The sequence below is a fragment of the Agelaius phoeniceus genome, chromosome 2 (assembly GCF_051311805.1).
Source record: "Agelaius phoeniceus isolate bAgePho1 chromosome 2, bAgePho1.hap1, whole genome shotgun sequence".
NCBI classification, from domain to species: Eukaryota; Metazoa; Chordata; class Aves; order Passeriformes; family Icteridae; genus Agelaius; species Agelaius phoeniceus.
Window position 1 is genome coordinate 70,533,592 of NC_135266.1, and position 27,484 is coordinate 70,561,075.

The 27,484-nt window shown below is 43.8% G+C and overlaps 1 protein-coding gene across 2 annotated transcripts in view; it reads left to right on the forward strand.

Moving 5' to 3' along the window:
* Positions 1–3,363: 3,363 nt before the first annotated feature.
* The window catches only part of FLT1 (fms related receptor tyrosine kinase 1), a 108,827-nt gene continuing 84,706 nt past the window's right edge, over positions 3,364–27,484 (forward strand). The window contains exons 1-3 of one of the 2 annotated variants that reach the window (XM_077173828.1): positions 3,364–3,688; positions 18,821–18,917; positions 19,215–19,435. In XM_077173828.1, the coding sequence (XP_077029943.1) occupies positions 3,631–3,688; positions 18,821–18,917; positions 19,215–19,435 (376 nt within the window). In that variant the 5' untranslated portion in view covers positions 3,364–3,630. The remainder of the gene's footprint in view (positions 3,689–18,820; positions 18,918–19,214; positions 19,436–27,484) is intronic. The other variant, XM_077173829.1, reaches the window with a different exon arrangement.

Sequence of the window (27,484 nt, forward strand, 5' to 3'; positions counted from 1 at the left end):
AACATAACAACTGTTATGTATCCATTATTCATAGAAACATAAAATCATAGAATATTCTGAGTTGGAAGGGACCGCAAGAATCATCAAGTCCAACTCCTGGCCCTGCACAGGACATCCCAAGAATAACACCATATGCCCAAAAGCATTGTCCAAACACTTGAACTCTGGCAGGCTTGGTGTGGTGGGGAAGCTGTTTCAGTGCCCTGTCACACTCTGGGTGAATAATCTTTTCCTAATATGTAACCTAAACCTCCCCTGACACAGCTTTAGGGTGTTCCCATTATTGGCCTATTACTGGTCACCAGAAAGAAGAGAAAAGCTCCTGCCCCTCCTCTTCACCTTGTAAGGAAGATATAGACCACTATGAAGTCTCCCCTCACTCTCCTCTTCTCTAGGCTGAGCAAACAAGCCACTTGAACTCCTCCTCCTAAGTCTTGCTCTTGGTGCCATTCACAATCTGGGTCCCATCCCTCTGGACACACTGTAATAGTTTGATGTCCTTCTTGTCACCCAAAACTGCCCACAGCACTTGAGGTGAGGCCCACCAGTGCAGAGCAGAGTGGGACAATCCCCTCCCTTGGTTGGCTGGTGATGCTGTGCCTGACACCCTCCCATGTTGTGTTTGACCTCCTGGCTGCCAGGATTCACTGGTACAAGTCACTAATATGAGTCACACTTATATTCAGCTTGCCACTGACATATTCTGTGGCACTGCTCTCCGGCAGAACCTGACAGACCTGCAGTTATCAGGGTCCTCCTTCTTGCCCTCCTTGAAGCCTAGGACATGAGCAAGCTTCCAGCTGAGTGGGATGTCTCCAGCTTCAGGCTCGTGCTCCCCAGGGGGCTCCTGGTTCTGTCCTATGCTGAGTCAGCCTCTCTTGTGCAAGCTGCCTGTTCCATGTGAGCCTCTCTTGGGTTTCCCCTGGTTCTAGAAACTCGCCCTATTCTCCATGATCCCCTGCTTGGCTGTGAGAGGTGCTTGTACCAGAGCTGTTTGCCTCAGTGAGTAATGGTTGAATTCCAATGATTAAATTGGCCTCACATATGCCACTCACTACTTAGGATCAAACCAAGGCCTAAGATTCTGGTATGAAGAGATCATATGGCCTGCAGAATAGACTTTTGCCTGGGACAGATCTAAGGCTGTCTCCTTAGTGTTTCTCCACCTACAGCATCTAAACTCCTCTTCAAAGGTAGTTTGCATCCTACTGGGTGTTGCAAATTGTGTGGTAGTAGTACAAACACACACACACACACACACACACACACACACACAAAGTCAAGTACATTCCATGAAGCCCTTCCCTTCATATATGCATTTTCCATCTGTCCAGATGTTCCAATTTATGTGTTTAGACTGTCCAGTTTCAGGCACAAGCTTCCTCCTATACCTTCCTTCTGCTTTATGGCAATATCTGCTTCTTCTTTCTTCCCCATATCTCTCTGCTAGGGTCTTTCCATTCTACAAGCTCCACATCTCATCTCTCCCTGACCTTAACATATAAAAGAGTGAAAAGAGAAAGATCAGGAGCAGATCTTCAGATTTGGCCTCCCTGGTCCTCAGCCACTTGAGTGGATCATGAGCTGATGACATCTGTTGGAGAAGGAAGAAGCTATGGCTTGCCAAAGAAATGTGGTCTTTGGAGGGCCATGGCTGAATGCAGCTGTGATGTAGGAGGTGTGAAGAAGATGGGGAGGAGCTGGTGTGGCACGGCTGCTGAGCTTGTGATTGGGTTTGCATCATCTCAGACTCAGCACATACTCAGCACTGGGTTGGCCAAAGGCAGGCACAAACTGTTCCCTGAGGTCCTTCCATAGGGGAGCCCTTGCTCCTAGGGGGTCTAAGCCGTCAGGATGCTCAGTGTCCTAGTACTTGTTGGCCTGTCCTCCCTAGCTGACTGTTTTCCCAGCTGCTATCCTCTCCAGTGGAGGAGGTGACTTCGTGTGAGTCATCCTCTTCGGGAAAGAAACCTCTGGGTTCTTCCCCCCGTGGTGTGAGCAGCTGAGGGGGAAGGTATCCATAGCTATTTTATTTTCAAGGTCTCAGCTGGGGGCAGGAAGATTGGAAAATACAGACTTAAATTTGTAGCTTAGGGCGTAATTTATGAATAGGAGTCGAACAGACGCGTGCAGGAAATATTCTCACAGACTTTAAACTTTAAAGCTAAACAGTTCTCAAGTTAAAAACAACATCAACTTCTTATTTTTTTTTCTTGCACAGGATGGTCTGGTGGGACATGGGAGGTCTGAGTTCTATTTGTGTCTCCTGTCACCAGCTTCCTATGACCTTGGACTAGCTGCCTAACCTCTCTATGCGCCTCCGTTTCCTTCTCTGTAAGAGGGGGATGATCACATTTACCTGCCCCATGCAGACACTCTTGTGACTTGTTTCATAGTATAAAAATATAGGGAGGGCCACAGTGGGTCAAACTGAAGACCTGACTCACACAGCAGCCTTTCTCTGGCTGCACAGGGAGAAAGTGGAAGCATAGGGCTTGAGTTTTCCTGTCATGGGCTCTCCGTTGATCTTTCACAAAATAAAACATGTATGGGAAGCGTGAGGTATGTTCATAGTGGGGGAGAAATACATTTCTAGCACTGCCCTGAATGTTACAGAGTCAGTGAAGGCCATCAGGGGAGCTGGCAGGGCAGACTCCCTAAGCATCCTTAGCCAGTGCTGCCCCTTCCTGGCTTCCCTGCTCTGAGCGCTCTCAGTGCTTCTGGCTGGGACCCGTGCTGGTCTGGGTCAGGCCCGGCACAGAGCGGTCTGCCCCGCGGCTCCCTCTCCCAAGGAAGGCGGGGAGCGAAGCCCCGGGCCCCTGGGGCACGGGCAGCGCTTTGGGCGCTCCGAGCATCGCTCCGGGCAGCTGGGGACGGCTGTAAATGGCCCCCGCCCGACTCGGCACCCGGCTCGGCAGCCCCTGGCGGGACGCGGTGCTGTCAAGGTTTTCCTGCGGAGCAGGCGAGGGTCTCCGTAGGACCGGGACCCCACCGCTCAGCATTTGGTCTGCGAATCGCAAGTCCACTTCACGCCCTCCCTAGGAGAGCCTGACGACTTGCGAGGGACGAGTCCTGCTGCCCGCCCCGGCAGAGCTGCGGCCGCGGCGGCTGGAAGTAGCCCGGACCAGGGCTCCAGCGGGACGGCACGGACAGGTCCCTGGGGGCCGTGGGCGGCCGGGACCGGGAGACCCGCGGGGCAGCGACACCATGTCCACCGACGGACGGACGGGCGGACGGACGGACGGACGGGCGGGGGACGCGTCCCGGGGAGGGCGTGCTCCCGGCGGAGGATGTGGGCGGGGGGGCGGAGGGGTGCGCGGCGAGGGGTGGAGAAGTTATAAATCAGCGAGGCTGGGGCTGGCGGGTATCTGATGCCCGCAGGAGGTGAAGCTGGCAGGGCCGCCCGCAGCGGATACTCCGTTTCCGCAGGTCGGGCCGGGCCGGGCTGGGGCGGGCGGGCAGGATTCGGGGGCTGCTGGATGCGGATCCCGCGCCTCGCTTTGCCGTTATCTCTTCCACCGCGGGAAGCGCCCGGGACCGAGGAGAGCCCGTCGGAGCCCAGCCGGCGCCTCTGCCCCTGCCTCGCCGCCGTCGGCAGGGAAAGAGCCCTGCGTTCCCGCAGGCAGGACCATGCCCCGCCAGCTGCTCTCAGGGACCGTGCTGCTGGGAGCCGCCCTCCTGCTCGCAGGTAAGGGACCGCTGGTTCGCGCTGCCCCGGTCAGACCCCGTTCTGCGCCGAGCTCTCCGCGACGGGTCCCCATCGTGATATGCCTCATCGGCTGCGCCTCCCGCGCCCCTGACCGGTCCCGCCGCACCCCGCTCGTCTGCTGGAGCCGGCGGGCACCTGCCTCCCCTTCGCTCCTTTCCTCTGGGCAGGGCCGGGGACGTGATCCCTGCTTTCCAGGGAGCGGAGAAACGCCGCATCCCCGAGCTGTCCTTATGCTCCGGATCCCCGTCGGCGTGTCCCGGGAGCAGCTCCCCGGAGGGTCCGGCGGTGCGGAGCCGCGGTGCCGCTCCTCCTCCAGCAAGGCAGAGGTGGCGTGGAGGCCAGCCTCTCCCGGGCGCAGGGGACCGCCGTACATCATCGGGAGTTGTCCCAGCCGGTGCATCACGGAACGAGAGCATGTGTTGGCTGCAGGGCGCGCTACTTTCCTCCACACTTTATTTTCAAGTGTGCCAGCTCTGCCCGTGAAGCGGCAAAGGTGTACCTTTTCTTCGCAAAAATCGAGGTTCTGCTGCCTCCCGCCCGAGCAGGTCGGTGGAGCGCGGTGGCGCTCCATGCGGGGCTGGCTACCGGGTCTTACTGGAGAGTGGGATGGAGCTGCTCTCCGGTGCCTGCATCCCGCAATGATGGGGATGGATCATTGCAGATCTGATGCTCTAACCGAGTTTTATTTTGCTTTGAGCCAAGAGCCAGTCCCCGTGGGCCGGAGCGCCGCGGTGGGCATTGCGTCCCAGCCTTGTGTGGCTGGTCCCCTGAGAGCAGGGGTGCGTGGTGGCCGGGCAAGGGCCGGTCCCGCGTGGGCTCATGGCTCAGCAGGGCCGCTGCCCTGCGGGGATGCCCGCGGAGAGGGGCGGACCGGGGCTCCCGCCGCCTGTCCCGGCCGGGGCAGCGCGCACGGCCGCGGGGACGGCGCTCGGCAGAAAGGGGCCGGCAGCCGGCGGGGAGCGAGACCAAACCCCGGGTGGGGAAGCGAAAAGCCGAGCTCCCCGCGGGACAGCCTTCGAGGCCAGCGTTCCTGCGGTGAGCGGCGCGAGTGGCCATGGGCTCGGTCTGCTCCGCGCCGCCCAGCCCACGGGAGCGGTGCGGCTGCCTGAGGCTGCCCGGGAGGAGAGCTGGCGGGGCCGCTCCGACGAGACGTTTTCCTGCTCGGGAAGTGCTGATTCATCAGCTTTGATACAGATACATAGGTATTCTTCTACTTTTTTTTTCCTCTTTCCTTTCCCCAGGAAAGTGCTAATTTCCCCACATTATTTGTCTCTGCCTAGGAGGTTCTTATGCCCAAGATGAAATAGGCAGAGGCATGGGACACCCACCCTGGATACAGGAAATGTGGATTCAGATCCTTGCCAGGCTTCCTTCACAGCTTGAGTCTGAACTTCGGCGTCCTGCTCCTGCATGGGCTCCTGCAGTGACCAGCTCCGCCAGGGGACTGGCTTCCTCTTTCCTGTCGGAAAGGTTTTCCATTGTGCAGATCATGGCAAGCCCACTGCCCAGGGAGAGGGTGGATTCTGTGAGCCATGGGCTGTGAGAAAGACCCTGGTTCACCTTCCTGTTCATGTGCACCCTGCACCAATCCCATTGGGAAAAGCTTGGCTTGCTTAGGGGACAACCTGGGGCTCTGGGTGCTGGGGACAAACATCCTGATGGCCAGCTCAGGTGCTGTAGGCGTTGGAAAGTTTATTCTCTAGTTTTGCTGGGAGCCCTTACAACCATTTTGCTGGAAATTCATACCCTCCCCATAGTGAAGAGATTGTGCTCAAATCAGAATTTAAATGTTTTCAGGCTCATTGGCTTTCTTGGGATTTTTTTGGTCTGTTTTCTAGAGAAGCATTCTTTCTCTGCTTTGTTTGGACACCTCAAATAGGTTGATTATGCTTCTTCTGGGCCACTGGCAGAACTCTCCATAGTTGTGTTTGCACAGAGAGTTTGAAAGTTATTATTGAAGTGGTTGATGTTTTGTACCATACACCTCTCTGTGTTTTTCTTCCCATTTCATCCTCCTTCACTGCTTATTTACCTGCAGTTCTTACTCAGGCTGCCCAGCACTTTCCATTTCCAGTGCTCTTGATGAAATTCAATTCATCACTGGTGCCCTCTTGTAATTCAGTCTCTGCAGGTGCCTGCTGAGCTTCCATTTACTGGCAGGTTCTAGGGGAGATTCTCAGAAACAGTCAGTGGTTCAGAAAGAACCTAAAAGACCTCCACAAGGAGGAGACAGAAGAAGGTCTTTCAGCCCATATAAGTCTACTTAATAATTTAAAATTCCCGAAAACAACATGCAGCCTACAAGCTTTGAGAGTACCCATTTGAAAAATGATATTAAGGAAATTAAATTCATTTGACATGTGAGTGTTGGGCACTTCAGCTCTCTTGTGCCACACATATTTTGGTTAACTTGGGAAAGAACAGTACTTTTTTTCTGGGTTTTGCATAGAACTCACATATGTTTTCTTTATATCTTATAATTATTTATTCCCCAAATTGTATTGCATATGCTTGCTAATGACTGTACACGTAACGGTCAACAGGAATATGTGGTTGCTGTATTAAGTTCAATCTCCCAGTCCTCAACTTTATTACTATAATTATAATTATTACTATAGTATTACTATAATTTTAGTCACTAGCATTTGGGATTGTGAAGGACGGTGTTTAAACCCTGAAAACATCAGATTCTGCAGCCTGGATCAAGGCTTATGCACCATGTTTCTAGAAACATAAACTGATGGTTTAGCTGTATTTCCAGCTTTCCACACAGAAGTGGAACCTCACAATTTGCAGTTAGAAGGTGGTAGACTCTATTACAGTCTTAGCTGTGAGCAGCACTATATGATCTCAGTTATTTCAGTAGTAACTAGAACATCAAAATCCCCAGTGGACTTTTCAACTTCATGCCCAGCTGGAAAAAGTGAAGGAAGAAATTCCAGGTCAAATCTAATCAGTGCTGAGGTTAATTTCTTGCAATAACTTACCTGACTTCTCTGAAAGTGCTGTTCTGATGGATGTTCATATGTTAAGGTTTCAATTTGATTTGAGTACTTGCTGAAGCAATGACACAGATGGAATGGTCCAATTTGGGATAAGGGCTGGAGTTATTAACAAAGTTGAGAAAAACTGGCTTTACCACTTCTTCTTCATAGAAATGGGGCTCCCTAAAAATTCTGAACTGCGTTCACATAAAGAAGAAGGGTTAGAAGCTGCTATATAACAGAGATTTTTAGAAAATGTATGTTGTGTATGGAGTTAAAGCATCAAACTTTCTGACACAGTGAAAGAAAATCACTTACAGAGCTAATTGATGTTTTACCAGACAGGTGTTTTTCCCATGTGCTCTACACAAAGCTAGATTTCGTTATCTTACAGCTGGTGTAAATCCGGAGCAAATCCTTTGGGCTGGGCTAGCATCTTCTAGATTTACACTTTGTGTTGGATAAACTTGGACTTGGCCTGTGCTGTAGTAAAGATCTTCATATCCAGAAGCACCCAATATATTTAGAACCCTAAAAATTTGCTTTTGAGGAGATTTGAGAGTTTTTTTGGTGGTATTGGGGTGGGTTATTTTGCATCCAAACAATAACAAGCAAGCTGTCTATTTTTTGTCAGATGCTTCAAAGACTGAGACCAGTAGCCTTCCATGTTGTGTGGGTGTATAGGACAAAAGGAAATTGTCCAGATTTGCAGGACAGTTGATAAGTCCTTACATTTTCATGTGGTTTGGAAACTTCCAGCACACTGTTTATCAGCTTGCTAGTTCTCATGTCCAACTGAGATTGGGAAAGGAAGAAGCTCAGCAGAAGCAGATGAGGGTTAAGGTTTGGTGTTTCAGAAGTCTGTGTCCAGAGGGGCTGTGGAGGGACTTCAGCAGCAAACCTGTTCCTTTGAATCCCCCAGAGTCAGGGTTTGGGAATTCTGGCTGCAGGCCCAGAGGGAATGGAAAGCAAGACTGCTGCAAGAGTAGGTTCCACATGAAATGCCCAATCAAAGTCACCTCTGCTCTTGGAGAGAAGTCTCTCCTGTTGGTGTGAGACCTTCAAGAAGAAAACCACTCCCTCCAATGACATGCTTCATCTTCAGATCTCGTCCCTGCCCCCAGTAGTCTCTTTTTTCCCCTCTACCGATATTTGTGAGAATGTAGAGAAACACTTCTGTATGTATTTGTGCATGAATTCTACCCACAGACAGAACCAGGCTCTTCTCTCTTTGCCCTTGTCATGCATCCTCACTGCATGTATTCCTGCAACTGGGAAGCAACCTTTCCCAAGCATCCTCAGCTGGAAATGGTCTGACTTCTTGATCCATCATGGGGAACTGCTTATCCTAAAATTGGTCCAGTGATAGTCAGGGAGATGCCCACACAGTTTTCTCTTACTGAGATGCAGAAGTTCAGCTTCATTCTCCTATGGTTGGAGATCAGTACTACATAAATCTTGATGCTTAAAAGAAAGAACTATGGTGCAAGCAGGAGCTGGAAAAGTGAAAATGCAGTCATTAGTGCTCTCTCCAAAGCCAGGCATGGCATAATATCATGACTTTGTGACCAGCAGAATGAACTCGTGATGGAACTAAGCAAAGTGCTAACAGATTGAGAAACAAGCAACAAGGGCAAAGAGATTTGAAACTATAGCTTTCAGAGGTACTTTCGTCTGAAACTTAAGTCCTGAGCCATTGAGATGTATGGAGAAATTTGGACAGGGAATGTGGATGACTGTTTCTTCTGCATTAAGTCATATTTGCATTTGGGGTGTTTTTTGTCTGGCACAGTGAGTGGAGATGTGCCAGGCTAAAGATGAAGAGGAGGATGATTTAGCTTGATGTGGTGCATCAGTGTATTCAAGACCATTATAGATGTTTGTGCAATAGTTAATAGATTCATTAATCATGTTTCTCAGACTTTGGTTTGTCTTGTGTTAATGCTGAAGCAAAAGGTTCATGCTCATGGTGAGCTGATTTTACTCTCTCTGTTGTTTTCTCTTCAAAACACACTTGATTTTTCATTACCAAAATCCATATCCACAATGTTAAGTCACCCTTGTAGCATATTTAGAGCATAATTCAGTGAGATGTTGTTGACAACAATTTCTCTTGGCATGGCTTTTCTGGGTGGTGGGGCTGCTTTTGCAGCAGTCACTGATATGTGGCACTAAGCACTTGTGCAATACAACTTCTTTTTAAGTTGTATTCCTTCTTTTGGAGTTATGGCCTTGAAACAAGGCTCTCTTTGCTGTTGGAGCAGCTGAAGGATGGGCATGGGGCTAGAGGGCAGCTGCTTCCAGGATTTCAGTGAAGATGCTGTGGTGCCATTTTCCCCACACCATGGCTGGAAGTGGGTGAAGCAGGCAGGGCACAGTGGTCCTTGAGAGCCAGGGACCTGTGAGCAGATGTCTCTGCTCCTCAGATGTTCTCTCAGGAAGCCTGTGCTCTGGGAACAGACCCCCTGCTTAGTGCGTGGGGAGCGAAAAGGGATGAGTGTGAGGGCATTTCATGAGAGGAATTTCACAATTTCACATAGCTCACTTAAGCGTCCTTCCTGTGGGATTCTTCCTTGACACAGAGTGAAGGAATTCACCCCTTTTGTTCCCATTGTCATTCCTCTATGGAAAAACCTCTCATCAGGATCACCATAGACTAATGTTAATAGAAGCGTGAGAGTTGCCATCCTGGATCAGACAAGGGCTTTTTTAGCTTCATGCCATGTCTTTAGTGGTGTCCAGCATCTCATCTTCAGGAAAGGTTCGCGAAGCCTTGCAGGAAGCAGTTATCTGATAAAATTCTTAAGGGGGGATTTTGTTTTTGGTAGTATGATCTAAAATCCAATAGCATTTCATAAGAAAATAAGAAACCATGGGATTGAGAGTCAAGGAGAGTAAAATTTAGTTGTTGTCTATGTTTATGCAAGTGGATTATTACATAGTGGAAATCAATGACATTAAACTATATAAGACAGAACTTTTTTGTTCTGTTGTGCTGAAAGTGTTTGGGGCACTTTTCTTTGTCTCATGCAGTGCTGCAATTGGCAATCATCCTAATCTATTTTAAAAGTATGAATGATTATAATTTCCCAATGTAATTGAGCCATAGGCAATCTTGCCAGAAGATTCCTGCACATGCAATTACCTCCTTAGACCGGATGCTTTAGATGTCATTGAACAGCAAGGTGGGTTTTGCTCCTAAGCCATTGTAAGGGAACTCCTCTGTACAGACTCTTCCAGTTCTTCTCATCTCTCTATTTTAAATTGTTGTGTTGCATTATTTACTTGTTCTTGTTTTAAACCCAGGGGCTTTACTTATAGCTCTGCTTTATAGGTTTAAGTGGGATGGATGGAAAGTTGGTTCCTGACTCTTCTTTTTGTCTTGGAGCACTACAGGACAGTTCAGCTGTAACAATGGAAATAATAATCAGCAGCCTTCAGCAAAGTGTAGCTCCTTCAACTTTGCTTTACATTTTCTTTTACATAGTTCCTAATTTGTTTCTGTGCTTACAGCTTAGTGATTACTACAGCCCCAGACGAATTTGACAGGCTTGTGCTGCTGGCTGGGCAGGTAGACTACTGTCAGGTAGGCAGTTTACCACTCTTTATGAAAGTCTTCCAATTCAGTCCTATTACACTGCTTCTTTTGTCCTGCCAGCTAATCTGTTACAAATTTAAGGCATCCAACTAGTAAAGAAATTTAGTTTGGCTAAGAAAATGTACACCTTTACTCTAAATGCCTAGGATTTCTAAATTGTTTTTGTGTGAATTTTAGTGTACTTGCTTTCTCTTTATACCATATTGATACTTTTCTACTCACTTATTAATGGGATAAACTTTTCTGAAGAATATTGAACTGGCCATTATGTGCTAGGATCTGTCATGGTAGAATTAGAGCAGAGGCACTGTGGTTGCTGATACCTGTCAGTAGGTAGATCTGGTGACTCACAGGCATAGTCTGGATGGGGCTCTCTACACTGCGAGCAGCACAGGCTGAATCGTGTGGGGAGGCACGAAATGACGCTCCTGGGTGAATGCCACTGGCTGATCACATGGCATCCCTTTGGCTGGGCAGGTGACAGAGTCACAACTGCTTCTCATCTGAATGGCCTGAGCAGGATCTCCATGCAGGGCCAGGACAGGCACATCAAGGTGGAGGGGTATGAGAGCCACATGGATTTGTGCTGAATGTGGCTGTGAAAGTGTTGCTAGCTGTGGTGTTACCAGCTTCAGCTGACTTGTTTTGTTTTTAAGATGGGCATTTACTCTGTTGGAGTGAAGACCAGACTAAGGTGGGCACAACTGTGGTATTTCTCTTCTTTTCTCAACACACATCAGGTATATGCGTGTTTTTTGCTTTCTGGGTGTGGTTCACCAAAGTGGTCCCACAAGGGTTCATAATGGAGGTGTCAGACTGCATTTGGATATCCATTTTCAATTCTGGGTGCTCAGTGGGAAAGAAAAAGTTTGTAGTTATGGCTGGTTTTATTTCTTCTCTATGAATATGTCGTCCTTATATAGCTGATGAAATGAGCACCTTCATCAGGCTAAATATTGGCCAAGATGTTAATTTCAGATCCTGTATTTCTTATTAAAACTTGGTGGATACAACAGGAAACCAAGATCATTTTTCCCTCAGATCTTTGGTTGTTAAATACTGAACTTTATTTGTCATTGGCATTATCTGAAGTGCCTATGCTCATGTATGGAAGTTACCTGATGAGTTTAGGGCAAACAAGGCACAAACTTCTGATGAGCTGGTGAAGTAAGTGCCTTCAAGTGGGTCTTGTGGGGCACTAAATATGGAACTGCATGGCCTTGGTTTCCAGGTATGATGGGAAATGTCATTAATTTCAATTTATAGTAACTGGAATGAGATTTATGTCAAATAACCGCTGAGGTTTCAGTTTGTTTAATTCCTACATCTAAATTTTTTAATGAACAACCCCCTCCCTGCTCTTTGCTAGAAAGACTTCACCACAAACTTCTATAAAACCAACCTGACCTAACTAGGGCAAGTGCTGGCAAAATGTTTGGCAATTATTGGGGAAATAAATATTTGTTTACATTTGCAGCTATTGGCCATATTGGCATGACAGTGTGTACTGCTCACAAGTGTTAATGAAGAACAGAACTATTGCATTATTTTTAGCTTTGGCTCTGTAACATTTAATCTTACATCAGTGGGTATAGTCATCTTGGAACAGCAAATACATAAAGAGTAAATGAATTATAACTTGCTCTGAGATCTAGAACTAAAAAGGAAGGAATACACTTGTTCAAATACACTTTTACCTTTCTGTGCCCATGAAGGCCTATTTTGGGCAGTTGCACATCCATTTTCCTTACTGACTCCACAGCGTGGAGTCACGGTCAAGGCTTTTAGTCTACCCAGAAATCATGTAATCTACTGTTACCAACCTTATGCTGTTCAGACTTAACTATGGTGTTATGGTGTGTATCATAAAGCAGTCTAGCTTTGCCATCCTTTGCCATCCACTATCCTATCTTTTTTTTTTTGGCTGGCTGGCTGTTATGTCCTAATAGTACTTTAAATTCTTACATTATAATTGAGATTGATCAAATGTAAGCATTTGATCCAGAAATCACTTGGCATGTGTTGCAAAACATCAGACTAGATGGATGGAATGTTTCTTTTGGACATGAAAGGGATGAACCAATGAACTGGTAATTTTTATGCTTCTGTGTGTACTTAGTAAGTAAATAGCATCCAATAGTTTTCTTGGTCTTGAATGCAAAAGAGAGAAAAGTTTCAGACACCACAGGGATATGTGCAAGTGATGGCTCTGTTAAGGAGTGATACAACTTGAGCTGTTGCTTCTACCCTGAGGGTGTTTCTGTCTGCCAGCTCTGTACCAGCACACATGGTCCTTCTCTTTGCACAGGAGCCAACAGGAAACAAGTACAAAACTACCTCTGAGTCCAGGGACCTGTATCTATTAACACTTGTAAATCCCCATGGCTCTTAATTGGCCTGCAGATTTCTGCTTCAATAGAAACAGTGGTTACATTTTGCTGCTTCAGATCATGAGTTTGCTCATCTGGACCATTGTCAGTGTCAACCTGGGACAAAGTCACAACTCCTTGCTCTCTCTCAGTTAAGCTGCCCTAGTTTCTCTTCTGCAGGCTTCAGGTATGAAGTTTGGAGTTACTTCAGAGAATTGCTGTGAAATTAGATGACTGTGAGGTTTCCTTTAGAATGGGGACTTAGATGGCATCTGAAAGACCTGGAGATACCACTTTGAGTCTCAGGGTGGCTCATGCTTTGGCACTGTAGGTCTTTTCTGGAGACTGTTTGTAAGAACAGGCAATGGAGAGGATGCTTTTATCCCTAGGAGCAGGAAACCAGGCTGTACTGCCTTCTTTGCCTGTACCTGAGCATCAGAAACCCAGGTGACAGATGAGATGGGTGCTATTGATACTATGGGGATGGAGGAGTGTCTCCTTCCAGCAGCAGTTCTGCCTAGCCACCAGCACAGAATCAGAAAGCTTCATTATCCAGGGTGCTCCCTTCTCCCTCTAGTCCTGCAGCAGGACCAGGCCAGACAGTTACACATTGAACAGGAAAACAAAATTTTCTTTTTCATTCACCACACAAGTTTTAACACAACACTCCCTAAAAGTTCTCCTGTCTTTATAAATGCAAGTATTAATGCTGAAGAGAGACTCAGTGTTGATTAAACTGGTCTAGACTTCTTCATATAGTCAGATGTAAATTGAAAATTTAAGTGGTTCTTAAGAGTTGACCGTGACTTTTTCTTCTCTATATATATCTTTTTCTCCTTAATAGAGTGAATTGGTGTAATGATGTAATTGCAATTATTATGGGTAGGTACAACTGTTTGACCAAAAAAAATAGTTATGTTTACTTACAGAATAGATTGAAGAGCCTTTTAAAGAAATGGTAATACAATAGCTTGTCAAGAATAACTCTGAAATAAAGAAAACTACTGGTACCTCAGATTTCCTTACAGAATGGAGTAAAGCCAAATACTGCATTTGAGGTTAGCTAGTGGCCCTGTTCTGGTTAAGATGCTGTTGCAAGGCAGAGAGAGGTCATTTTCACTGGAGACACGCCGAAGGTCAACCCCCTGGGTACTGTCATGTACCTTTCCATTTTGTCAGGATTCTGCAACTGCTTTTTAGTTGTACACATGTGGGCATTCCCATTCCCTTCAGTGGAATGACTCATAGGGAAGTGCTCAGAAGCAAGAGTAAAGTCCTAGGCTGCATCTGAACTAAATGACCAATGTTTTAAGCACCACAGAGAGGTGGAGACCTTGTTAAGAAATAACCTGCCCTCTCCTTCCAGTGCAGGAGTTTCCTCTGCAAAGTACATTTTTGTTGAACGTTTGAATCAGGAGGAAATGATATTTGATGGTAAAAGCCTTAAAGGCTCAGTTATGTTTCACAAGGGGTAAGACATGTGCAAATCCATCAGTGACTGAAACAATTACTTCATGATGGATAACTTTATTGCCCACAGATGGCACTTTAAACCCAGAAGGTCAGATTCTTTGTACACACTGAAGTTGCAAAGATAAACTGATCATTCTCCTTAACCTCTCGTTGAGCAGGTGAAAAAAGGATTAGTCAACATGTTGAGGATAACAGGAGTGGCTGGAAGACAGTCACATCCCCAAATTATAGAAAAGATATTAGAAAGTCATTAAACCTTAACTTCAAGGAAGTTTATAATAACTTCTAATATTGTAATTTTTTAAACTTAGTCTTAAAGCTAGCTTTTGGATTTCCTTTCTTTAGTCAAAGGTAGAAGAAGTTCTCTGTTTATGAAAAGAAATTTAAAAGTAAAAACTGGGAAAATTGGAATGGGAATAATAACCCAGATCATAGTCCCAATTTTGAGTTCAACTAATCTATAATTTTTAAGAGAATCCAGGATTTAGCAGAAATCAGTGAAAGGTTCATCCTGCATGCATGTTACTCATTTGTCTATAGAACTGGACACATATCATATTGGAAAAATACATGCATGTCCATTTATTTTATCTTTTTTTCATGACTTGCGATCAGAGGGGTTTTTTGTTATCAGATAATTAATATTTTTATTTACTTAATTTGGAAGAGGATCAGCTTTTTTTGTGGGGCAGAAGTTAATGGAAGAAAACTCCCTTTATTTTTTTCCCCTTGAAAATCACAGATTGCTCTCTTCTTTCATAAAAAAAAAAATAATTGTCCTCCCCTTTACTTAGAATGGCTAACTTTTGTGATCTAAATTAACGTTTGCTCATTAATTAAGCAACCCCATTGACTGACTTTCACATGCATCTAATAAGCCTTCCATAACAAATAAAATGCGTCTGAAAAAGCCACCCTTTCCCCATGGGAGGAGATTCCTCAGTTATCAGGATTAATTAGTTCTCTTGTTGTCACATGAAAAGAAGCTGCACCCCTCAATGTAGGTCAGTGTGAGGGTAGGCTGCTGATGGTCGCTTAGTGACAGGCACAATGATAAGTGAATGTGTCCTCTTGAGCCATGACCCTTCAGAAAAGACAGTGTCAAGTAAAATGCCCACAGAAGGTACATAGAAGGCATAATCTGCTTCTAAATATTGACAGTAGGAATTTCCCTGCTATTCTCCTTCCTTTTTCTTTCCTGGTAAACATGTCAAACTCTATTGCATTTGTACTCTGCATTGGTTTTGAAGCATTTAAAAACGTAAGGAACCTAATGACCCATGAATAGATAGGATGTCAAATAAAGCTATTTTTCTTTGAGACATAGCATCTTGCTGGTAAAAGCATTGTGTCCCATACTTGTACAGCCAACAATTTTGGCTTGAAATAAAACCTCAGCTTTTTGTCAGTGAAAAACTAAATAAATGAATATATAACCAGGCTTGTATGTCTTCCCAAATACACTGACATTAAGTCTTGAATGTGAATGCGATTAACTACTGGAGTTAAGTGTCTAAAATGTACTTGAAATCAATGATGAAATGCTGGCTTGTGTCAATGGGAGCAGAGTTAGACAAACACTAAGCACTCCTTAAGATCCCCCACACAATATTTATAAATACTGTGCTGTCTTTTAGATATATGTAAAATGTGCAAAAAGGCAAAAGCTTGAGTATGTGTCCAGTATATTTGGGTTTCTTGTTTCTTTTTTGCCTACAAGATGGGGTGGAAACGTGGGTGGTTTTGTTATGTTTTTTCTTTGATTTTAGTAACTCTGAGGCAGATTTGACAACAGGCTTCCAGGCTGACTTGTTTTATATGCTTCAAATAAGTTAGATCTTAAAGTGGTCGTGTCTTTGTTTATATCACTGCAAAGTTAGGAAGGAAAAAACCTTGTAACGTTTATGATGGTTTCTTGCTCCTCACCTCTGGCAGACTTTGAAAACAGCAGCAGCCCACATTCCCAGGGCTGGTCTCCTGGTCTCAGCATGGGTCAGACATGGGCAAGGTGCTGCAGGATTGGCTTTGCTCCTGGGCATGGTGCAGTGCCAGTGCCCAGCAAAGCCAAGCACTCAGCACCTCAGGCATGACCAGGCACTGCAGACCCACTCTCCTGTCTTGCTGTCAACACCTGTCACTCACATGGATTTTTCCACTTTCTCACCAGTTTTACACAGGAAGCAACCTACATGTTGCTCTCTAGCAACTAGGTTGAGTTGCATGAGCAACATACATGTTGCATCTCTAGCAACTGGGCTTTGATCCCAATGGTTTCCTCTGGCAGACCATCACTGATATTTTTTTCATACATATTGAACTGCTTGTAAACACTGTTTCATGCTTTCAGCCTTTCCAGGACCTCAAATAAGGAGCAGTTCAGGGAAGCTTGAGGTCAACTTTTCCCCAAAGTAAAAACCAAGATTCATAAAGCTGGATATAAACTCTCTCTTCTTGGGAGAGCATCTGACCCTTCAATTCTGGGATGACAAGAGGAATGCAAATGAAATGAGGGAATGTGGGAGTTTCACAAAACCATCAGATTGTTTAGCTAGAGGATGTTGACAAACCCTCTCAACCAGAGTGCCTGGGTTGCTCTCCAAGCAGCTGCCTAGGCTGTTGTAACATCTTATCTCAATTTCTCAGTGATTGGCCTCAGAGGCATTGTTTCAGAATGGTGAATGAGAAGACTCATAGACTGTAAGCATCTATGGGAGATTATCCCATAAAAGCACACTTTGGGGGAACCAGCTCTTCAGAGTTGAGATTCCTAAAGGGCAGGCATGAGAAATGTATGTTTGCAATGCATATCACATAACAATTAACTCTTCAGAGATTTGCTGCACCATTTTTCTCTACTCTTACCAGCTGCTAGAGTATATTAGTTTCTAGTTAAAAATATAATTATCTAGACAAATCTCAGAGGAAGTTTGTGTATGTGGACAGTCTCACCATTCAAATCTACAGTGTTATTTGAGGTGTAGTCCAGAAGATCTCTTTATTCTGAAAAGTTATTATGCCCTTGCTTGCAGCTTGTGCAAGTGAACTATAATTTTATTTATGTCTATGTTCAAATGTTCATGTCTATGTCTATGTTCAATTTAAATCTTGTTTTGAATTGGCAGAGATGACAGAATATATCGAAAACTACTGGAGCCACATCTTAAGTAAGATATCCAGGGCTAAAAAGAAAGCTCCTGAATTTGGAGCAGCCATTGGCTTTGATGTGTTTATACATCTAAATTTTAGTCACCAATCTCAGCAGGAACTGGTGTCCAAAAGTTCCTTCTCTAGTCAACAAAAGAGGGAAGCTTTTCTGATTGGTGATACGTAGCCCCAAGAAAGGTTCATGTATTTCTACTATGTTTGGTGCATACAGCTGTTCATACTTGGCTGTGCAGGGACCTCTTACAAGGACTTAAAATAGCTGAGCTAAAACTGTACTTGACTGAGTTCTAGAAGAAAAATCTGCATTGCCCTTTACTATGAGATGGGGTTTATCCCATATGTTGACAAGGTAATACTTTCTCTTGGAATAAAGTGATTTGGGATAGTTGCTGTTACTCTCTCTCAACAATGAAATATTTACAAATTACACTTGATCCCAATCAGACTACAACTGGTTTTCAACTTTTAACTGTTTTGAAATGTTTTTACATTGTGTTCCTAGCTTCTGGAACATTTTGCTGTCAGTGCAAGGGCAGTGGGATGGATCAAGCACCGTTCTTCCCCAAGGCATGTTCTTCTGTCAGTTTGCCATGAAAGCTTTTGTGGCCACAGCCTATTACAGAGCAAAGATAAATCATTATGTCTTTCCAGCCAGCACCTCCTGACTTGATGAGAAGGAAGATCTCATGCTCTTCTGGTTTTCTGACCATGAGGCTTTTTCATGGTCTTCTTAAAAATGCCTCCATGTAGACTTCACAAAGCCCACCTGGATGTTTTCAACTGTCCTCAGCCACCTCGTGTTATGCTGACACCAAGGCTTTCACTTATGCCAGAATGGTCTGGCCACAACGTCATGCTTGCTTTCTCAAATAAGCAGCAAATCTCATCTGGAAGGTGTCTTGATCTTGTTCTCACAATTTACTGTAAAGGTCTACCTTTTGGTGCTACTTTGTTGACAGGAAGCCTGCAGCTGGTGAGGGGCCAGGAGTAAGAGCGCTGTGACCTCCAGACAGAAAGGGAAGAGCCTTAATGCATTTGACTCCTTCCACATCAGTTTCAGCCTTGCAGCAAGTTGTTTGAGTGGGATTTCAGTATCTTAGGAGTCAGTACGTGGCTCTTGCCATGGGAGTGGCTGAATTTATCCTTCCCATTGAAGAGGCTGCCATGGCTGTGTTTCCTGAGGAAATGCAGCCAGTGGTGCTGGGGGCACACTTCCTTGGTTAGATGTGGATCCATGAGGTCCTCAGTTTCTTCATTATATGTTCAGTGAAAAATTTGAGAGCAAAGTCATTGACTGATAGCTTTCAATTCTATTTTCTTTCCTGAGTAATGCTGCTGGAAGGTTATTTGAGTCCTGAGTCAGGGCAACAGGACTTTGCTCAAAGGAAGAGAGTATGTGTGGTGAGAGAGGCACAGTTTTCTTTTCTTTTCCTTTCCAGTATAACAGCATAAATGTGAGTGGACTGGAAGCAGAATTATTTGACTTTGTTAATGTTTTGATTTTTTTTCTTTGTTTTTCTAGGATCTAGTTCAGGATCAAAACTAAAAGTTCCTGAGCTGAGTATAAATGGCATACAGCACGTTGTTCAAGCCGGCCAGACTTTAAATCTCACCTGCAGGTAACCAACTGAGTTGGATTATGATAATTTGGCAGGGACTTCATACACCTGACACTTTCTTTTTTTTGTAACTGAAATTAGAAAAAAATTAAACCTTGTGTTGTGGGGAAAGGTGGGGAGTGAACTTCAATGGCAATTGTTTAATAGTTCTTTGTTGTTTCTGTTGTTGTTTTTGGAAAACAAGATAAAAGAGAACCCCATAAATAGCCTGATATAATAAAAAAGAAAGCTTGGGAACTGGAGCTATATAATTGCAGCCCAGCATAATTGTTTCTGCTTCCTTATCTGTGTTTGCAGGGGGGAAATGGTTCATTCATGGTCTTTGCCTGAAACTCTTAGCAAGGATAGCAAAAGGCTGAAAGTAATTAAATATGCCTGTGGAAGGAATGGGAAGCAGTCCTGCAGCAGTCTGACCTTGAGCAGAACTCAAGCGAGTGACACTGGAAATTATAGCTGCAAATACCCCACAAGTCCAGCAAAAAAGAAGAAGGAATCTACAGTCTATGTATTTATTAACGGTAAGATTCAGTTTTTTTAACACTTCCTGGTACTTGCTCTGCAATACAGCAAAGTGGAAAAGTAAGGCAGTTCAGCTGGGGCTGAGTTTTGAATGACATTTTCAGCCTTGCATAATGTTCATTTTCCAATTAATGTACAAAATCTTCTTTCTCAGAACTTGCAGATACAAATGGTAATCTTTTATCAGTTAGAAAAAAAATGAAGCAAGAAAAAAACCCAATCCAAACATTTGCCTAGAGAAAACAGGAGTCCAGATGGAAGTAGACTACAAGTGAATATGTGAAATAGGTATCAGAAACTGTCTCCTATGTGATGTGATGTGATGTTATTTCTAGGCAGCTGAAGGATGCTAAAGCTGCCTGTCAGATCACTGACTTGCCTCATGCTGCAGAAAATTACTATTTGCATGTGAAGTCATATTTAAAAATAACCTCTGTAATCCATGTCACACATATTGGAAAAATCTAGAATAAATGAAATCAAATTAAACACAGAGTTGTGTTCAGCAAACAAGTATTGTGTAATGTATGGGAAGTGCTGGAATTAGGTCAGTTAGACTATAAAAGAAATTTCTTTATGATCCTGCTTCCTTCCAGGGTATTAATCAGACACTTCTGAGAAGAGTGTAATTCAATAGACACAACAATAAAAGAACAAATTATTGACACTTTAGGGATTTAATGACTACTTTAGTTTTTTGTTATTTTTACACAGTAATGTTAATAGATTACTGTAGTATTTCAGGACACACAGGTTTTGAAAGCCCATGTTACAGAGAACGTGCAACTGGAAGTTTTCCAAATTCTGGATCTGCTGCATCCAATGAGTTCACATCAGAGTAAATTAGCCTTTGTTTTCATTTTGTGATATGAAGAGTAAGACTGGCACTGTGAAAAAGCAGAATGAAGTGGACCTCTCACTACACTGACAGAAAATAAGATAGCTCTCCCCATAACTGTGTGTTGCTTTATTGAGCACTATCGGCTGTTCATGCTGTTCATCCTACTTTCCTTCATCTGAAATATGCTGCAGTGTTTTCATCACCCATCTCTTTTCATATAATTCTCTGTAAATCCAACAACAGATGCATCCATGGAAGAATAGCCAAAATAGGATATTCATTTAGTGATCAACAGCCTGCAGCCTAGGGAAATGTACAATTTCCTCGGATGCCTTTTGCAAGTTTCCCATCACAGGACCTTCTTGAACCTCCCACCTTGGATATCATCCCTGAGACCTACCCTCAATGCTCTCCATTCACTGCATGAGAAGGACCTCTCTGCTAAACTGACTTTACCATACAAGGGTTGCCTTTGCATCCTCTTGGTCTCTTACCTGCTTGAAGAGTTAATTTTTCTGTATCCTAAATTTTTACAAATGAGAGACAGAACCAGCCTTCCAACTCTTCAGTTTCCCAACTTGTATGTGGCTTCCTGCATTTAAAAGGCACCTTCAATCAGATGATTGTCAACCAAGGTTATCTGCAGAATTCCCATAGTGATGGAAGAGACACATATCATTGCAGAAATTGTTTTAGGACAGTCCCATGCCAACCCCTGTCCTTCCATCCCTGCTAATCATTTAAAGAAGGCTGTCAGAGTGTCTTGGTTTTGTTGGTTTTTCAAGGACATTCAGTCACAAATCTTGATGTCGCTGTTGAAGAGATGGCTAGATTTTATAACTCCTCCTACCTTAATTGCCAAAAAAGAAATAAAATGTTTAAGGAACAAACCTGTTCCCTAAACATTTTAATGGTCTAAGGTCCATTACCTTAGACCTTTCTGGCATGTTGATTTTCTGAATTTGGCAATCATTTTGATTGAAAACAAATTTCTTAAGATTGAAGTGTTAGTTGTGTCCCAGGAAGCACACCTGACATTTAGGGAAAACTATGGATAATGAGGGAGGCTGCAAGGTAACAGCTCATTTAATGCCTGTTGGAAGTGTCACTCTGTCCTAAGGTGGAGAAAGGTCCATTAGTCTTCCCAAACTTTACAATTTCAGGAAGAATTGTTTAGTAAGTTAGAAAGATACAAGATACTGAGTACCAAAACTCACCCTTTCTGATAAGTATGTATTAGAAAAAGTATTTTCTTTCTCTATGCTATCTCATTATCCCTATCTCTTTTCTACCTGTCTCTTAATATGAGTCACTGTTTCTGTAAATATGCATGAAATTCAATTATTCTAGCTCAAGTGGGGTTGAGATAGGGGTAACAAAATCCTCTGTGAAGACTGTCTTCTTTCCTGAGTCTAGTTTCACTCTGCATTAATTCGTGGGTGTTTAGGAAATAAACATTTGTGAAATTTGGGTCCCTCCTAGTCTTGTATTGTTTCCTGTGACAGGACGTTGTGTCAGTCCATTTCCCATATTAGCTCCATGTGGATCTCCAAGGTGCCTGTTTCCCATGTCTTAGCATGCTGCAGATGAGAACAAATAGTTGCTATTTACAAACACAGAATCCAAATCAGGAAAGTTGATATTGTTTGTACAGGAAGTCATCACTTATTGTTTTAAAAATGTTCTTCGTTTCCGTAATTAGAGTGATACTGAATATGAACTGGATTAAAAAAAAAAAAAAAGCCCAAAGACCAGACCACAATAAACCCAGTAATTAGTAAAAAGTAAGTCCTTTGGTTCAGTGATGAATGTACACTCCAGCAGAAAATGATCTGGTATAGAGAAGAACAAGTCACAAGGCAATGACAAGGAGACTGCAAGTCCCACAGGCCCCAGGATGACTTGAAGCATTTCTAAAGTCCTGCTTTTAGGGGTCAAGGAGAGGCAGGCTGGTGACTTGCCTTGGAGGAGCTAGTCCTGACACCACCCCTCTTTCAGCTGGAGAGGTCACTACTGAGTTGCAGAGGGGAGTGAGTGCACAGTGTCTCCACAACTCTTGACCCCACACAACTCAGAAATTGAGACATTAGGCAAGGGAAATTAATTCTGTTAAGAGTCTTCATCTTTGCCTCAAGAAAACTGATGACCTGACTTTCCCCATGAGCCATGGGAAAAATCTGAAATGAAGCAAACCTCTTTGCCAATTTCTCCACTGTCCCGGACCCAGAACTGCTCAGAGCTTTGTTTTGTAAGGGAAAATACAGCCAAACAGTAAAAAGGAAAGATTTGCAATGAACGCTCACTGCATACATTGCAGTGAGCCATGAGGAATTTTCTGCTTGAAAAGAGATAATGATGGAATAAAGACATTTAAGAAACACCAAATTATCAGCAGGCTGTTCTGAACCCTATGTAAATTTCCCTGGGGACAGTACTAAGGGCTTTTCTTTCTGTCTGCTTTGTCCCAATATCTCCAAGGCACTTTTCAATTGCTGGAGCTCATTCACTGTCTTCAAAAATGTGTAGTGCACTTAATTCTCATAATTACTCTCAAAATTTCTTGCCTTTGAACAATTGCTCCCATGGTATGACAGAGAAAAGGCTTGTAAGTTCATTTACATTGATATATCAAAGTTAGATTTTTGCATGAATTTAAGCAAACTGTGATTCAAGTTGAAGTGTTGCTATTTTCTGTGATGAAGACTGCTTTTGGCAAGTAATATACAAGAGTAAAATCTTAATTCTTCTGCAACAGAGAACAGAATTCTTCTCAAAGTAAAACTATTTGGCTCTGAGGCAGTAGCCCATTTCCTAGTCAGTGTTCTCCCTCTCCTTGTCTTTTCTCATAATCCTGTGGTGTATGTCTTATGGTCACTTACTTTTCCTTGCAGAGAGAGACATGTTTTAAAATCAGACCTCTAGGCTGTGTTAGTTGTCTGTTCTCTTCCTATACTTAACAGAGAATAAAAGAAGCTTCTGGTATGTACTGTTCATCACCTACTTTTCAAGAAATCTGGAGAACAAGCTTAGAATAAATTTCTTGCTTTGAGAGGATTTAAGCCAGGTGAGGCAAATCAGAGTTGTGTAATTAAAGGTGCAGGTCCTGAGAGTACTTGTGCTCACCAATGCCTAGAATGTTGAGCATGCCCACTAGCTGTACGTATTTGGTTTGATGTATGTCTTGGGCTCAGCAGTCCAAAATGAAGGGCTTTATCATTAGGGAATTGTTCAAAATGTAAGGCTTTGAAATCCCAAAACATCTGGGATTCTGAGCTCATTTTCAAGCACTAAAGCTCTATGCTGCAGATTCTTAGTGTTTTAGAACTTCCTGGGCACCTCCCTGGGAGGTCCTCCTGCTGACAGATAGCTGGATCCAGACCCAGAACTGACATGCATTTAAGATTTAGCTTGGATGGATTGACTCCTGTAATCCTAAAGATACTATTGTTGCAGGACATGGAGGATATCCAAAGAGTTCTGCAAAAGGGTCTCCTAAATCAGAAGCATCAGAGTCAAAATCATTCAACGTGTAACAAAAGCAGTAAGACAAAACACCCTGAGAGCTAACAGAAAGGGAGAATTTTCTTCTTTTTCCTTTTTCTTCTTATTTACAAATTACACACTGATAAAAGAACCTGCTCAGGCCTGGGAAACTCTTCCTCTCCATGCCTTTTTTTGTCTTTGCTTTTGGCACAGTTTTAGCCTATGAGCAGTACGGTTTTGGCTTACACCGTCGGAGTCAATACTATGATAGCACTTCTGTTATGAAGAGGAAACCCGTTGGAATTAAACTATGTTGCAGCTGTATCAAGTATGCGGACACATTTTTAGCTTCTAATGAGGTTCCTGTTACAAAACAGAGACCTCTAGGACTTGCTGACGTCAATGGCCTATAATTGCCGCGCTTTTGTCATTGCGTGTGCATGGGCTCCGTATCACAGGACACCGCGGGGAGCGGAGCATGTGCCCACGCTTTGGCCGCATCCAAAGCTCTGCAGTGACCCCTCTGTGGTCCTGCTCCCTCACCAAGGCTCACAGCTCCTACTGAAACAATCATCTTTCCAGGGTGAGCCACCACAATGGAGGGACACATCTGAAAGAGCATTCCTAGTATTCATTAGCCTTTCTAGGGATTGCTTGCTGAACGTAGTAATAGCTCTGTCGTGGATTTCCTGGCTAATATGACTATTTTTCCTGAAGATTTTGAACTGTGTTTTATTTGTGTCATGGTCCTTTGTTGACAATAGCATAGTGTAACTAGTCTCAAAGTAAAACAAACCAATCTTGTCTAAAAATTTTTGTACAATTGTATTAGAAATTCTTTGTGTCTGAGTGTGCTCTAGATATAAATTAATAATCATAGAAGTCCAGGTAAAAGAAAGAAAAACAAAAAAGAAGGAGAATACTTTATCAGGTTTTCTTTCAAGGTTTAGACATACTTTGTATTTGAAGAGTGTTATTTACTGGTTTACAAGAGGCACGAGTGGAACAACCTTTCTTCTAGAATATGACATACAAAATGGGATTGTTTTTCTTTAAGGAAATTAGGCATATGAGCCAGTTCAACAGACATATTTCCTAGGGCATGATTCATCTCATGGTAAAGCAGATGTCTAAAACAGGTCAGATGAGTCCCATTACAAAATTCCCCTTTTCTCACCGGGGACAACACCAGTGGTTTGGCTCCTAGCTCAGTGAGAAATGTCTGTATTGTAGATGTGCAAGTGAGGCTGGAATGACTCTCGGTGTGCAAGATTCTTTTGGAATTACTTCTGAGCAGCCCCAATAATTTATCTGGGATAAATAAAGTTAAAGAGGTTTAATCCCTTCAATGGAAAGGGAATGTGGCAGTTGGCCCATGAACTTCAATGAAGTCTGCATGTCTGTTCCTTACTAAAGACTGTGGTCCTTTTCACATGCATGAGGGGAAAGGGTGTTATGTGAATGTGATGAAAATATTTCTCCCCCTTTTAGCCTGAAAAGAATCTTAAGGATGAGCCAAGTGTAAGCAGGTGTTTTGGAAGAACTTCAGAGGATAAGCTTTTAGAGATTTCAAGGAGCTTAGATTTTCCTGCAGAGACTTTTCTTCTTGCAAATGTATGTGTAAGTCCTCTGACTTACATAGCTCAGATTATTAAAAACAAAACAAACCCAAGAACAGTAGCTGAAGCTTGTGGAAAGAAAAACCCTCTCCACTGTTTCTGAATTTGGCATTTCAGTGTTGGCTAATTTAGTTGTTTGTGCAAACCCCATAAATAGCCTAGACAGGTTACTGATACCAGACATAATATTCCTTGTGCTAAGTCTCTTATCACATTTTTATCTGGCTGCCAACCAGCTTAGCAAAAAAGCTGCTATTTATGCTCTTTAACAATATAGCAAATGACCTTCATGAATTTTGTGATTTCATGAGTGCTCTTTGTGGTTTCATGTTGATTGTAACTGAGAGATATTGTAAGGAACACAGTCAACCCAGCACACAGGCATTCATTCTAGGTATAATTTAAAAATACACTAAACTGATTTTTAAGTAACCTTTAACATATGTAAGTATTCTGGCTATCCAGCTTTCATTTTTCTAACCTCACAGGCAGGTCTGAAGAAAAAAACCCCAACAAAATAAACCAACAACCCAAATGAATAATTCATAAAATCAAGGTCAAACCCTTAGATTTTCCATTCCAAATCCCAATGAAGCTGAATGTGTAACCTGGATGTGGTCTTCAAAATAGGTCAGTCTGTGATGTTCCTTTCATCTAGAGCTTTCTGAACATAGAATTGAGTGAAACTGGCTCAAAAGACTGCTGGTGGGAAATAAAGTCATGCCAGATGTGCTGCCAAGCAGCTATGTGGGGAAGGTTCATTTACCTCCCCTCAGGAAGAAATTGAAAGGAAATGTAGTGGGAGCTAATTGCAGTAGCTGGGGTTGTGATGGGAAGGAAAGAGGAAAAGAAAAGGCAAGGAGAAGCTATTGCCTGGGGAACCAAAGAATTCCATGTTGTTGGCAAACCCTGTCAAGGTGGCATAAGCTGCCCTGGCGCTGCCGTGAGTTCAGCTTTGCCTGATCCAGGCTGGTAAAGCCTGCACCAGATTCTGATCTTGAGGAAGAGAGAGTATCCAGTTAGGGCCTTTACGATGGAAGGAGAATAAAATCAAAGGGAACCAGGAAAAGCCTCCATGCTCATTATGAAAACAAAACTGTTCTTAGGAAACATGATGCGTATTCCTTTTAATCAAAAGCAGGAAGACATTTGGAGCACTCGGGGCCATCGATTGCCCTCTGGCCCATGGCGGAAGTCCCCGGTGATGTCAATGGGAGCTCTGCACGCGAATAGCGGGGGCACGGCGACGCCTCGGCGCACACTGCAGGGAGGGCACCAGGAGAGCTGTCACCGAGCCTTGGAGCCCACCAAGGGCAACCAGAGTGTTTCTGCTGCTTTCATACAGCTCTTTGTTGGCTTCTTCAGGTGTGGACGTGCATTTCCACTGAAGAAGAAGAAAGAAAACATGGTGCTTTATGCTGGTTTCCTGGCCCCCCGGGAATCCTGCGAGGTCTGAGCTGCACAACCCCCACTGCCTCAATACTGGCATCAGTCAGTGGTGACACTGTCTGCAGACAGCACTGGCAGGCCCCAGAACAGCTCTTCCTCACACTTACAATGATCTGGAGATTATGGTACAGGAAACCACTTTGCAAAGCTTGCTGGTTTTGGGCAGAAGCTCTTAATTTTGTGACAAAGACAAACGAGTCTTTGGGGAGTAGTAAATCGGTTTGTCTGGTGATGTTAAGGGGCAGGTGACCTCTTCTGTGCTGCAGTCCCTGAAACAAAAAAGGTTCTTTTCCCTGTGCTACAAACAGGTTCATTCTTGGTCTTTCCTTGAATCGTCCTGCAGAGGAAATGTCAGCCTAACAAGTCCTCAGGGCATTTTTTATTACATATGCATCCTCTATTACTCATAAGTTCCTTTCGCTATCTCAGTGGACGTTTAAGACCTACTATTAAATAATACTTTGTGGGTTTCATTTCAGAAAGTTTGTATCAGTTTCATTAAACCACTTTAGCAAAATTTTTTCTGTATCCTAGAGTACATTTGAGATCTTCTGCCTTAGGATTCTCACTGGTATAAATTAGAGCAGAATCCATTTCTCTTCCTGTTTGATGTCTCAAACAAAAATATTATTGCATATAGTAAGAAAAGAGGATCC